Below are 15,231 nucleotides of genomic sequence, written 5' to 3'. Positions count from 1 at the left end.
TTTAAAAGTTAATAACAAATATCATTCTAAATACAATCCTAAATATAACTTTATTAATGATGTTTTTCCACAATGGACAAAGAATAAAATTTCCTCAGATTTCTTTTTTTCTCCAACCTTCTCTAGATTATTCATTTAAAATAATAATAATCATCTGCTATGTGCTAGTCACAGGCCCTGAGGATGAAGTGCTGAGTAAGAGCAGTTAATATTTGCCCTGCTTAACTAGGCAAGAGCAAAGAACCATGAAGAAATGCTTATCCATTAGATAAAATTTTTTTTTTTTTGCGGTACGCGGGCCTCTCACTGTTGTGGCCCCTCCCGTTGCGGAGCACAGGCTCCGGACGTGCAGGCTCAGCGGCCATGGCTCATGGGCCCAGCCGCTCCGCGGCATGTGGGATCTTCCCGGACCGGGGCACGAACCCGTGTCCCCTGCATCGGCAGGCGGACTCTCAACCACTGCGCCACCAGGGAAGCCCCCATTAGATAAATTTTTAATGGGTTAAGCTATTTTTTTGTGTTTGTTATTTAAGTACAGAAGTAAATATAGAACTGACAGAGGTTTCTGATCATATATTCTAAATGTCACCTCCTCTCTTATTCTTTCAATTTATGTAGTCGTATATAATACACAGAATACACAGAGTCATTTGTATTATCCATTCCCTTATATTAACACATATAGTTGAGAAATACTGTGGCATACTAGGAAAAAGCCCAAGAACCGTGATAAATAAACTGGAGTTTTAATACTTGTTCTGCGAGTACACCACTGTTTGACCTTAGGTTAATTTCCTTAGCCTCCCAAGCCAGTCACTAACTCAGCTGCAGAATGAAGAAGGGAGCTAAATAATCTCTAATCTCCAGTTCAGTCTATGATTCTAAAATTATCCATTAATATTTAATATAATATTCTACTGTACATATTCCCAACTGTTAATGAAATACAATTTCATGCTTTAAATGTTTTAAGGAAATCATAACCATCTTTTTTCAACCTCTTTTTCTGTTTATGCATTAGTTCAAGATGTAATCAACTACAAAAAACATAAATTCAATTCCTTTCAAAATCTATGGAGGCTTGAGTAGGCATACCCTTTATCACATCAAACTTTTAAAAGCTATATTAATAACAATTAATTGCATTTTTAACTTGAAAGAAAAGAAGATTTATTTCCTAAGGACGTTTAAAAATCATATGTACCTTTCATTCTGCTAAGAACATAGCAATAATATATATAAGATTATAGCTGTTGGGCTTCCCTGGTGGCGCAGTGGTTGAGAGTCCACCTGCCGATGCAGGGGACACGGGTTCGTGCCCCGGTCCAGGAAGATGCCACATGCCGCGGAGCGGCTGGGCCCGTGGGCCATGGCCGCTGAGCCTGCGCGTCCGGAGCCTGTGCTCCGCAACGGGAGAGGCCACAACAGTGAGAGGCCCGCGTACTGCAAAAAAAAAAAGAATATAGCTGTGCCCTAGCAAACTAAAAAAATATTAAAAACTTAATTGAGCAATAGGTATAGTAAAAGGAATCTTAAGGCAGACGATGAACACAGAAATGTGAATATCTGCCTGTACTAAAAAAAGGCTTTTTTTGGAAGACAGCATAATAAAAGCAAGTCAGAGAAAAATCTAGATTATACATTTTCCAATAAACTTAAAAGTCAGAGGCCCACTTAAGCTAAATCTTTCATTTCATAAATGTGAAAAACAAGGCCCTTTTATGTTAATGATTTGCCCAAGATAATGGCATTAATAAATTTTTCAGATTTTGGTACCATCTGCACATCTCCCTGTCTATGATTCTATCAGCACTGGCGTAAATAACATTATTATTTTAAAGTCTGGAAAACACATTCTAAAGCATTTGGTATGCATAAACTTAGCAATAAAGCACTACAAATAGCACAATAGCTGTTATAAATTATCCATTTATAAATTTAATGATTTCAATATGATTTTTTAAATAGAAAATTTAAAAAACAGTAACAAAACATAGAAACTTTGATTTGATAATAGGTAATTAGTTGGAATGGATACAATATAATTTATTTGAAATAGGCATATTTATCATATTATGAATACAATTAGCCTGAAATTTGAAAATCATATTCGAAAAGAAGAGAATTTGCTTTTTCATATTTAAGGTTTTTTTTAAAGTAATACATGATGATATTAAACTTTCAGTCATATTAAACACATTGACTTCGTTATATACATTCTATTACCTTCTATTATTCTATCACCCAAATATACTCAAAGAATGTCTGATGTTTTAAATCTGCTAAACAAAAATGCAAATTTCTTAAGCTGGTCAGCTTCCCATGTCATAACCACCTCACGAAATAGCACTAAACAATTTTTAATCAGTAGATATTCTGGTAAAAGTGTGTATACAGTCCGAGAATGAGTTTGAGTGTGTGTGTGGCGCGGGGGGAATAGTATTAACAAACGACACCTTTAGATTATAGTATCATATCATACGCTATCATAGCCCTGTTTGAATGGCTAACCTTCAAGTTTCTGGTTTTCTTTTTCCATTCGAAGCAACAGGATTTGCTGGTGTATAGCTTTTCTCCACAAACTCCTCAGTTCCTCCGACTTTTTTCCTTCTTCAGCCTTTTCTGGGTCATCGTCACCAGACACGAATATAAGCAGCGGTTCCTCCTCCATGGGTGGGGCAAGAGGGGACAGTGGCAGCAGCTCACTCGTGTCCAGTCCATCTGCAGAGAAGAAAACAGTGAGAGGCATTCCTAAGTCGTAGCCCAGACTACAGAAGTTCTCTCTGGACTTGACGCTCTCTCCTCCTATATTCCACTTTTAAAGTTGTTCACAAAGCTGCTCTCCCAGTAACTGTCCGTTTCTGGAACTAATGATTTAAGTAAATTCACTAGACTGAATTCCCCTTTCAGATTTCCCTCTCCTAGTGAAACGAAAGTATATGTAATTTCACCACTTCTTCTTTCCGCATAAAATGACCTATAAGATAGGTGCTCTAAAATGACCTGGCCTTCCCCCAGAGTTCAACACTTCTGCAATTTTTCTGGGTATGTTCTCCGTGCAAAACAAAAAGATTACATCAGTAAGCATTAGTGACCTCCTAAGGTCTACACCTACCATCAGAATCTGTCCAGAGTAAAGCAGCTGAGCGACTCTGGTCATAGCTCAGCTCAGCACTGCTCATTCCTGCAACACTATAACCCAATTTCCGGAGCTCATTCTCTCCCTCCATTCTAGACCATCTTTTTCACGGTTGCCAATTATTTTCCTATTAATAATCATGATTTTGTGTCTTAAAACATTTCAATGGATGCATATATTCCATAGAACAAAGTCCAGACTCCCGGGAATAGCACATAGACCGCTTCAGACTTTGACCTCAAGTAACCTTTCCAACTTCTTGTCTCCATCTGCCATCTGCTCTCATGATGCTGAATTTCTCATGACTCCCTGACCCACAAAGTTCTCTGCAATGACTCTAGAGCTTTTCTCGTCCCTTTTTCTGAAAGATGCTTCTCCCAGCAATGAGTTTAAATAAATACGTAACTTTTGTGTAAAGCTTTCTTTGACCACCCAAGACAGAGTTAATTTTATCTCTAGAAACGTTTTTTCCGTGTTTTTTTTTCTTTATTAATTGACCTTGGCCCTTACCCTTATTATTTACTTCTTTAATAAATATTTTTTAAAAAAAAAATCTTACTGTATGGATTGAATACTTAGCACATTTGAATTTTGGCTTTCTTGGGTTTAGAACTGCCCTTTAAATACCACTCAATTTTGATTTGTAGGGTTCTGATCATATTTTCTTCCTTCTAGTTTCTAGGAATACAGTTTTCAGCCTCCAAACACATGAAATTTTTCAGTTGTCCTCTAATTCTTTCTCCCTTCCTCCCTCCCTCCCTCCTTTCCTCCCTTCCTTCCTTCTTTTTGCAGGGTGATCAGAGAATATAGTATAAATAACATGATTATCTGGAATTCATTTAAAAATCTTTATAGCCAAGTACATAAATATTTTTTACGACTGTTCCATGTGTGCTGAAAATGAATGAACTTTCTCTATAGGTGGCAAGGTTCTATACAAATACCAGATCAAGCTTGTTTAATTGTGTTTCTCAAATACTATCTACATTTAATTTCTCTATATTTAATTTTCGGAGAGGAATATGTTAAAATCTCCCACGAGAGTTATTTATTTATTTCTCCCTCAAATTTTGCTTAGTGTTATTTTCTAGCTCTCCAAGCTATATAATTATGAGTGTTCTCACCATTGTTAAATCTTTTTGTTTATTGGTACATTTACTTTGTGCCTTTGGGCATTTTGCTTTAATTTCTTCTAGGTCTGATTTGCAAAGAGAGCTGCCAGTGCTCTCTTTTGATTGATGTTTGCCTGGTGTATCTGCATCCACTTTTCTATTGTTAAATATTTCTATGTTACTTTGTTTTATGTGTGACTCTTGTAAAAGAATGTTGCTTTTCTAATAAAAAAATCTATGACTTCTTTTCTATCACTATGCTAGTTCCCTATGCATTATGAAGCAGGCCCCAAAACACGTTTCGAAAATTCATTCATTCATCCATTCATCCATCCATTCAACATGATTTGCTGAATGTCTGATAGGTTCTAATGATATCTGACACATTAACCACTATATCGGATATAAAAAGGGAAGTTGTTTCTCTACTGTAATCACTTAAATCTCTTTATACACAAAGCATCACATTCCATTCCCTAATTTACAACGCTAGTAAGGGATAACTGTAGTAAGTATCACACAAACCCTGCTGCTGCATGGCCGAGGGAGATTTGTTCATTGGAGAGGCAACCCTAAGGAAGATGCGCTGCCGCCAGGAAATTCGGCGAGGAGTGACGGGGGTGCCTCCAACGTTCAGAGACTCATTGCTGCAGGTAGACGAGGTCCTTTTTCTCCCCTCTCCATCACTGCAGGAAGCACATAAATATATAACTTGTAAGGGGAACTGGATAACATGATCCTTCACAACAAGATGGCAGCACAAGCCATTCACAAGTTCTACCACGGGCAAGCAGAAGCCACAGGCAACACGGAGCGATGCATCGCCAGGCACACTGGTCACCCAGGCCACCGCAGCCTGGGTCAGATGCAGTCCAGGCCACAGCCCAGTCATCAGAAGCTCACCTGTTTCTACTCATTCCATAGTAGCCAACCATTTCAGGTTCTAGCCTGAGCGAAGGAAGTACTTACACAGAGGAGCAAAGGTTGCTTGACTAACGAACTCATGCTTTCCTAAAATTGGCTAAAAACTAAAATCGGCAGTTATTCTAAACAACGTCAATGTTTCATAAAAGGTTCTTAAAGAGCTTTTCTTATAGCTCTTATAGGATGGCTGACAAGATAGCTTCTAGTTGCCTGTAACTGTTAAATCTGTCTCCAGAGTGTTAGCTACTAATAGCTGGATCGTGATAGAAAGTAACCAGAACAAAGGCAGAAGAGTCAACCTTGGGATTATTGTTAGGCGATATATTAAAGAAAAAAGTGCGGCCAAATGAGATTGGATAGGTTACATTTTAAAACATTAAGCAGATTTCTTTAGAGCAGGACTTCTTAGAGACTAAAATATGTTGGCATGCACTGTGATTCTCCAAAGGGATATAATATACAGAAATTCCCTAACTTACTTAAGTTATTTGACCCCAGAATCAACTTCCTTAACTTTTTGGGGTGGTGAGGTAGGCAGCTGGGTATGTCACATCTTTCTACATTGGTGCTTTGGGGAACAAACATACAGAAATGCTGGTCTGCTCTAAGAATTTCATTTTCTAGGAAAGAGCACGCTAAATTCTGCTGGGGCTATCTGCAAGAAAAGGTCATTATTTTTTAAAAAGGTCATTATGACTCAAACTTAACTTTTGAGACCAATTACGTTAGCAGCCAAAATACCATGCAATAACTGTTGCTGCTCGTGGTGGGAATATTTTGCTCTTTTAAGTTTTAAAGTCTCTGAGCCTTCCTGAGAGAATGACGAAGACAACAATATTTACACGTGGTGATACCAGTAAGTGAAGGTGTGCAACTTTTGATGGAACCAAGAAGTGTTAGTAGTTAGGGCAGAAAGGAAACTCAGCTAAAAAAGCCACAACCCCACGTACGTACTCAGAAGAACTCACTAAGGCGAAGAAAATCAGAAGTCCGAAGAGCAATTCAGCCCTTACCTGTCATCTTTGTATTTACTTTGTGTAGCCATACTCACCGTTATCAGGTAATTCAGTTATTTCTAATCTTGATCTATCTTTCTGGAACTACTGCTTCTAGATTAGCTAAATTAAGTTTAAGAAAGAGACGTAGCTTTGAGCTGCTACACAGACAGCAAGTGACATGCTGGATCATGATACTTCAGAAAGCAGCTGATACACACATCCCAATACAGTAAAACCCACTTCGTTATGTATCCTGGATAAAGTTATAACCCTAATATGTGTCCACAGTTCACAGCTCTGCCATACTGAATGTATATATCCACCTTCACTTCCCCTTTGGAAAGCATTAATTCAAGTATTTCGCTTTGGGGAACTACAATTCAGATGTTCTATATACAATAGTTATATCCTAAGAAACAAGTTTAACCTACCCTGTATCTTTGTTTGTGTAACTATTTCACTGGCAGTTATGTGCTAAATGCCCAACTCAAGGATGTATTTCTAGCTCCTAGTGTAGCAACTGGCTATTAATAGCAAGCACTCAACAAATATCCATGGAATAAATTAATATTGTAAAACCATTAAAAACATTAACTCAGAAGCGTAAGTAAAATGGACAAAAAATATCGGCTAGGCTAAATGTCAGGAATAAAGAAAAGATCTACCTTCTTAAAACCCTTTGTTGGTAGTCACAACTTTTTACGTTTTTCTTGCAAAAAGTTCTAATAGCTCTGTTTCCCAAAAGCACAGACTGAGGTGTCGATGGCACTGGTAGGTACTGACGATGACAATACTGGTAATAAACAACGTAAGGCATCTTTTTTCCAGATAGTGAAACAACTATATAAGGGTATCTAATTTATAATTTAAGCCTAGAAAGCTAAGTGAAATACATATGTAGAAGCAACTATTTCAATGCCTCACAGGGTAAGTGTTCAATAAATAGTAGTTTCTCTTGACTTTTTAGTACCTCTAACAACAAAAATAGAATAAACCAAACCTAAGGGTTCTGAAACTTTTATATTTTAATGCTGGAATTAAAACATCTTTTCCAATTCAGTGTTAATGACATATCAAGCATTTGGGTAGTACTAAATTGCCTGTAAAATATACAGTTTGGGGGGAAATAGGCTATAAAATTGGTGCATGGTGTACCCTTACATTAGCCCAATATTACAGATTTGAAAATTTCATAACATCTAAAACTTTAAATCCTGTAATCTAAATAAATTGCCAAATGATACATTTTCTTCGTATGTCTGGAATTTAATGGCCAGTAACAAGCCAAAAATTAGCTGTCAAAATATAAGATAATGCTATATTAAAAGGAAGTACTTACACAACAGACCATTGACCCTTTATCATGTACTAGAAAACGACATCCTGAAAAAGCAGTTTGGTGGCCAAGATAAGGCAAAAGCTGCCCTGCTTCATCTAGTAAGAGAAATATGTCTTCCAAAGTCAGGGTCCAGATAAGGGTTTCAACAGTCAGTGCATATATGCAACTTACAGCAATTTACTTTTTGATCTACATTTAATCAGCAACCTGACATTCCTAAGGCAGTAATTTTAAGAATCAAAACCAAGTGAAACACTTCTGTGCATCAAAATTCTTACATCTCACGTTGGAAACTTTACTGGGCTGAGGGGGGAAACTTTTTGTTTTGTTTGTTTTTTGCTTCTTTACTACCACATTAGTTTTCACTTCAACTTCTCCTTTAACTAATCCTAGGCAAGCAAAATGTCCACCTTTTGAGTAAAAATAAAACAAAACAACGTGTGGCATTTATTGTAGTAACAATAAAGCAAATACAAAAAGACATACTATGTGCCAGGCATTATTCAAAGCATTTTACAAGTATGAACTCATTTCAACCTCACAGCAACCCTATAGGGTAGATGGCACTACAATTCCCATTTTTAGTGAGGAAATTGAGGCAGAAAGAAGCTAAGTAATTTGCCCACAGTCTCTGGAATATAAGTAGAAGGGTCACGATTCAAACCCAGGCAGTCCAGAATACAGACACTTAGGCTCTGTACTTTACTATGTCAATGTAAATACTCTTTGCATTAGTTCAGACAAAGCTCTATTGGTTCATAAAAATAAAGCTGTCAGGACTCACAGGATCCCCCGCATTTCTAGTGAAAAAAAATCAGTCTCTAATTAGCATTAAGTCTTTAGGTCAGTACTTCTTTTTCCATTTCTTAATGGAAGAATGTCATTTATTTTCGCAGAGAAATAAGTTCAGAGTATTATTACATTACATGTTCATTTATGTAAATGTCTCACTTCGTTTTCTTTGCTTTTGAAATCATTGCATTCCAAAATGTAAACACTTTTTTATTTTTAAATAGGAAGATCAAATCAAAAACACATTAATATATATACCAACATACATTGGTAAATTAATTATCTTTACATTTTTTTAAATGAGGAAGCAAATAAGAACCATTACCTTATTTTTTCAAATAATCTTTTCCCTCCTTCTTTTGTATTTTGGAATATCAATACATGCATTATAAAACTGTTTCCCAAGAGACATATCCAGGAAAAGTATTCTGTGCCAACATTACCTCTATGAAAATTTGTTAAATTAAAAATTAATAACTAGGAAGGAAATACAACATAGAGAATGTCCATCTATTTTTGTATTGGTATATTCTATATATACTTTCTATTACCAGTCACCAATTAATCAAGAACCACAATCCACGAACAGAAATGAGAGCTTTATAAGGGAAGAAAAAAATCCTCTTCTACATGTATCACGGTGTAAGCTGGGAGGCACTTCCAAGTCCTTCTGGACACAGCATCTATCAAAAGCTACGGATATGATATGAACCTTCCCACAGAGCTTCAAGATAACTTTTTAATATATCCTTGACCAAGCAGTTATAGCCTTCAGCTATTACACTAACATTACACTTCTTATATTAACACAGAATTTTTAATGCATACTTACTAGCCTGCTTTAATAAAAATTAATTCCAATAACAATAACACTGGACATGGCACAGAATGAAGGTGTTTTAGTGACCACGCACAGGGACTCAACTTTAAGAAGGATGCAGTCATGTTTTATTTCCCACCAGGGCAACACACACACTTTTCACAAAGGTAAATAAACTCTTAGGCCAGGACCAGTTTTACAAGGCATTGTTCTGCGGGGCAGAAGCCCCCATCTCCCAACCCCCTTATTAGCACCCATCTAAAACTACCAGTATCATGAAGTCCAAATAAATGTCTACAAGCTGATTGAATCTATATCTAAATCACAATGTATTACACTCAAGATAGAAACAAAACTTGATTAATGGCATAGCAACCATTTAACAGAAATCTGAAAAGGCTTTCTCTCTGTAAATACCTCAGGAAAGGTTACATGGAACAGCACAGTGTTGAAACTTGAGTTTCTTCCACAGGACCCATAGTACAATTTAACTCATAATTGCTTTAGGTGGACTAATAGTTTACCTAAGCCCTGGCTTCAGCTGGGTAAGAATCTGTCATCCCATGGAAAATCTTTACTAATTAAATAAAACTGAGAATGAGTTATTCTAGTGGAAACTAATATATAGCATCTGAGTTGAGTCAAAAGAGATAGATTAATCAACGGGTAAAACAAAAAAAGAACAAAAACAAAGAATTTTATTTCCTAAACTCTACACTGAATGAAAAACAATTTAATTAAGTTTTTTGCATTGGAATTTAAAATATTTCTGGGTAGCTCATTTGCATACTCACATCCTTATAACCTAAGGTTATGAAAATGACATCAAGCAAGATATTAAACCTCCTTGGGGCTCAGTCTAACCCTATCTAAAATAAGGAAATTATGGGCCAGATGACTCCTAAGATAATACACAGACCTAATTCTATGTTTGTAGTAGAACCTAGAAAGACACACAGTAAAGCCTAACATTTCTGTTGGGCTTTAAAATGTAGATAAGAAATTATTATTGAAATGGTCTTACACCCAACCATTAAAAAAATGTAAGCCAATTACAAGTCTCAAACAAGTCACTTTTTATCTTATCAATGTGGCCCAAATAATTTTTTTCCTTTGAATATCTCATTCTAGTCCAATCTTCGATACTGGATTTTACTCCCACTAGAAAGAAATCTAAATGTCAGTGGCCCCAAACAGGAAGATGCGGATATCTGTTTTCCATTGGGCTTGTGATATGAGCAAAGCATAGAAACTAGAACAAAGTAAAGAATAATCATTTTCAGTTAAGTTGTTCGTAGTGATTCTGGACATCTACCACAAAAAGCATATGGGTCAAGAGGAAGAAATGTCATCACAGATGTGGTCAGACTTCCATAACGAGGAAGTAGGTGTTTTCCTGTGTCCAGCCCAGTGGGAGGTCTGGAAGGTCTCGGCAGTGTCTCAAAGTAACCAGTGTGTCACGAATTAAGATGAACAGAAGTAAACTAATAATTCTCTTCAGTGAAAACCAGATTCGATTTTATGAGTATGTTTCTTTTAGGGTTCTGCTTTCTGCATCTTCTTGGGATTTGAAATAAACTCCTCTAATATACATATGTACCTCCAAACCAGCAAATTAACTTCCATTAGTTCAAAATTTTAATTAGTTTTTGATTGAAGGCCACAGCACAGTCCTAAAGAACTCAACATGGAATAGACTAGAAACAGGATTTCTATTTGCAATCAACCTTTTATATGATCATTCATGATCTTTGATTACACCAGGCACCACATTTCCCCTACTATAGACCCTTCACAGCATTGGAAGGATGGCATGCATTCAGGAGACAGCCAAAACTGATTTTTAAATCAATGGTGATAATCAGTTGGAAGAATTAATAAATTTTTAAACAAAAATATTTAGGCCTCTAATCACCTTGATTCTAAAGCAGTGTCCCGTCTAGTACAACAGGAAAACAAGGAACAGCATTAGCATAGAGAAAGAGAGATGTCCCAAACCAGGATTTAGAATAAAAAGGCATTCCCGTAAGACATGAATAAAGCACAGATAATTTCAATAATGTACCATAATGAGTGATTACACTATTTTTCTCAGTCAATATGAGAGAACTATAGAACCAAAACTACCACGAAGTACTTACCAGCAAAAATCTATTTTCTCATTGAAAAGTTTTATAAGCAGAAGTAATGACTACCATTTGACCAATGAATTTGAATATAAATATTTTTAAAATATAGGCTTAAAAGCTAAGAAGCAATAATAAGGAGGAACAAAGATGCTTGTTTATAAAATGATATATTATATTTGATAAATGGATGTTATATAAATATACCATCTCATCATACACAATTATATTTTAGCTACTACACAATAAAGTAACATTAAATTTTTAAGAATTAATTTGAAGGTAAAACAAAACATATGTGTACTCCCTTTCCTTTAGCATCTCAGTGCTGTGCAAATGAACCTACTAATCAATAAACCATGATATTAAAAAGATCTTGGCTTCTTTTTCTCAGCCTGCTTAAAAACAATAATCTACATGTTTTTAATAATTCCGAATCGTGGTCCTGGAGAAGAATGCCTAATCTGAATTTAAAATTTCAAATTAACATGCTCTTTAAATAGTATTTATTAGCCTATGTGCTAACCTACCATATATCTTACTTGACTATGAATATTTAGAGATCCGCTCTATGCATCTAATAAGATGTGAGTTATCCAAGTGAAAAGAAAATACCTGGTGTGGGAAGACACACAGTTAGCATCTCCCCACAACTAGGGCACCTGCCGGCCACTGGTAGGGGACTCTGATGCCCAAGGAGACAGGAGGAACCCCAAAGTGAACTGGTAGGACGAAGGGGAACTGAGGGGGGAGGAGAAGTGGAGGCCAGACAGGATCGACACCCCTGAAGCTGGGGAGATCAGAAGAGGCAGGTGGGAGAGACTCTCAGGGAAGAGCAGGAAAAGAGCGGAGGGCAATCGCCTCACCCACCCGGACCAGGGAGCCTGTTAAGCTGCCAAGCTGGTACCCCCCACCCAAAGCCCCATCCAGGCCGCGTGGGTCCTGGGGGCATAGGAGGGAGGCCAGGGAGATCAGGAGAGGAGGCGGGAGGGGCCCTCCAGGAGGAACGGGAGAGGAGTGGAGAGGTTGATTGCCCCACCCACTCGGGCCAGGGGAGCCTGCTGAGCTCCCAGGCTGGTCCTCTGCCCTCCAAGGCTCCCCAGCCCGGCCGAATTGGTCCTGGGGGCTTAGAAGGGAGGCCAAGGAGATCAGGAGAGGCAGGTGGGAGGATCCCACCGGGAGAAGTGGGAGAGGAGAGGAGGGCGTTTGCCCCGCCTACTCAAGCCCAGGAAGCCTGCTGGGCTCCCAGGTGAGGTCCCCTGCCCTCTGAGACCAGGGCTGGGGGGCACTCCTGGGCCCCTTCTGTTCCTTGAGCCTAAGCCCCACCCCCAAAGCTGCCAGGGCCTTTTCCAGCCCTGTGGGTCCTGAGCATTGGCCCCGCCCACCACTCAAACCTCTCCCTTGCTTAGGCCCCACCCTTCACAGCCAAGGCCTTCTCCCCGCTCCCCCACTCTTTTTTTCTTTTCCCTCCTCCTCTTTTTTGCTATTGTGGTACTGATGTACCTTCTGGTTGTTGATTCATCTATATTTTTATTTTTATATTCTTCCTAATCTATCTATCAGTTTCCCAGTCTAATTTTATTTTTTACTTTGTTATTGTTCTTTTTTTTTTTTTTGCCACCCCAGGCATCTTGCAGGATCTTGGTTCACGAGCCCAGGGTCGGGTGGAAGCTCCTGCAGTGGGAGCTCTGAGTCCAAACCACTGGACTAACAGAGAACCTAAGACCCCAGGGAATATTCATCAGAGTGCGCTCTCATGGAGTTCCTCATTTCAGCACCAAGACCCAGCTCTACCCAACAGCCTAAAAACTCCAGTGCTGGAAGCCTCAGGTCAAACAACCAGTAAGACAGGAACACAATCCCACTCATAAAAAAAAAAAAATTAGATGACAGAAAAATACCTCACAGATAAAGGAGCAAGGTAAAAACCTACAAGACCAAATAAATGAAGAGGAAATAGGCAATCTACCTGAAAAAGAATTCAGAGTAATGATAGTAAAAATGATCCAGAATCTCGGAAATAGAATGGAGTCATGGATTGAGAAAATACAAGAAATGTTTAACAAAGATCTAGAATTACAGAAGAAACAAACAGAGATGAACAACACAATAACTGCAATGAAAAATACACTAGAAGGAATCACTAACAGAATAACTGAGGCAGAAGAACGAATAAGTGAGCTGGAAGACAAAATGGTGGAAATAACTGCCACACAGCAGAATAAAAAAAAATTATGAAAAAAAATTGAAGACAATCTCAGAGACCTCTGGGACAACACTAAACGCACCAACAATCGAATTATAGGGGTCCCAGAAGAATAAGAGAAAAAAAAAGTGTCTGAGAAAATATATGAAGAGAGTATAGATGAAAACACCCCTAACATGGGAAAGGAAATAGTCACCCAAGTCCAGGAAGCACAGAGAGTCCCTTACAGGATAAACACTAGGAAGAACACACCAAGACACATATTAATCAAAGTAAGAAAAATAAATTCAAAGAAAAAAATATTAAAAGCAGCAAGGGAAAAACAAAAAATAATATACAAAGGAATCCCCATAAGGTTATCAGCTGATTTTTCAGCAGAAACTCTGCAGGTCAGAAGGGAGTGGCAGGATATACTTAAAGTGATGAAAGAGAAAAACCTACAACCAAATTACTCTACCCAGCAAGGATCTCATTTAGATTCGATGGAGAAGTCAAAAGCTTTCCAGACAAGCAAAAGCTAAAAGAATTCAGCACCACCAAACCAGCTCTATAACAAATGCTAAAGGAACTTCTCTAGGCGGGAAGCACAAGAGAAGGAAAAGACCCACAAAAAAAAAACCCAAAACAGTTAAGCAAATGGTAATAGGAACATACATATTGATAATAACCTTGAATGTAAATGGATTAGATGCCCCAAACAAAAGACACAGACTGGCTGAATGGATACAAAAACAAGACCCATACCTATGGTGTCTACAAGAGACCCACTTCAGACCTAGGGACACATACAGACTGAAAGTGAAGGGATGGAAAAAGATATTCCATGCAAATGGAAATCAAAAGAGAGCTGGAGTACCAATACTTGTATCAGATAAAAGAGACTTTAAAATAAAGACAGCTACAAGAGATATGGAGGGGCACTATATAAAGATCAAGGGAATCAATCCAAGAAGCAGATATAAGACTTATAAATGTTTATGCACCCAACACAGGAGCACCTCAATACATAAGGCAAATGCTAACAACCATGAAAGGAGAAATCGACAGTAACATAATAATAGTAGGGGACTTTAACACCCCACTTACACCGATGGACAGATCACCCAAACAGAAAGTAAATAAAGAAACACAAGCTTTACATGACACAATAGACCAGATAGATATAACTGATATGTATAGAACATTCCACCCAAATGTGACAGAATACACTTTCTTCTCAAGTGCACATGGAACATTCTCCAGGATAGATCACATCTTGGGTCACATATCAAGCCACGGAAAATTTAAGAAAATTGAAATCGTATCAAGCATCTTTTCTAACCACAATGCTATGAGATTGGAGATCAATTACAGGAAAAAAAAACTGTAAAAAATACAAATACATGGAGGCTAAACAGTGTGCTACTAAATAACCAAGAGATCACTGAAGAAATCAAAGAAGAAATTTTAAAATACATAGAAACAAATGACAATGAAAACGCGATGACCCAAAACCTATGGGGCACAGCAAAAGCAGTTCTAAGAGGGAAGTTTATAGCAATACAATCTCACCTCAAGAAACAAGAAAAATCACAAATAAACAATCCAACCCTACACTGAAAACAACTGGAGTAAGAAGAACGAAGAAAACCCAAAGTCAGTAGAAGGAAAGAAACCATAAAGATCAAAGTAGAAAAAAATGAAACAGAAATGAAGAAAACAGTAGCAAAGATCAATAAAATGAAAAGCTGGTTCTTTGAGAAAATAAACAAAATTGATAAACCCTCAGCCATACT

General features: G+C 37.6%; 1 protein-coding gene across 2 annotated transcripts in view; it reads right to left on the bottom strand.

Annotated features, from left to right (window-relative positions):
* The window catches only part of TBC1D4 (TBC1 domain family member 4), a gene marked incomplete at its 5' end in the record, with an annotated part of 216,670 nt that overhangs the window by 24,181 nt on the left and 177,258 nt on the right, over positions 1 to 15,231 (bottom strand). For both annotated transcript variants that reach the window (XM_082675940.1, XM_082675941.1), the window contains 2 exons: positions 2,512 to 2,721; positions 4,777 to 4,937. In XM_082675940.1, coding sequence (XP_082532066.1) covers positions 2,512 to 2,721; positions 4,777 to 4,937 — 371 coding nt within the window. The remainder of the gene's footprint in view (positions 1 to 2,511; positions 2,722 to 4,776; positions 4,938 to 15,231) is intronic.

This window comes from Grampus griseus (genome assembly GCF_964374135.1).
Source record: "Grampus griseus genome assembly, chromosome: 18".
Classification (NCBI taxonomy): Eukaryota; Metazoa; Chordata; class Mammalia; order Artiodactyla; family Delphinidae; genus Grampus; species Grampus griseus.
The sequence above is the reverse complement of the archived record's forward strand: the minus strand, read 5'-3'. Positions and strand labels throughout refer to the sequence as shown.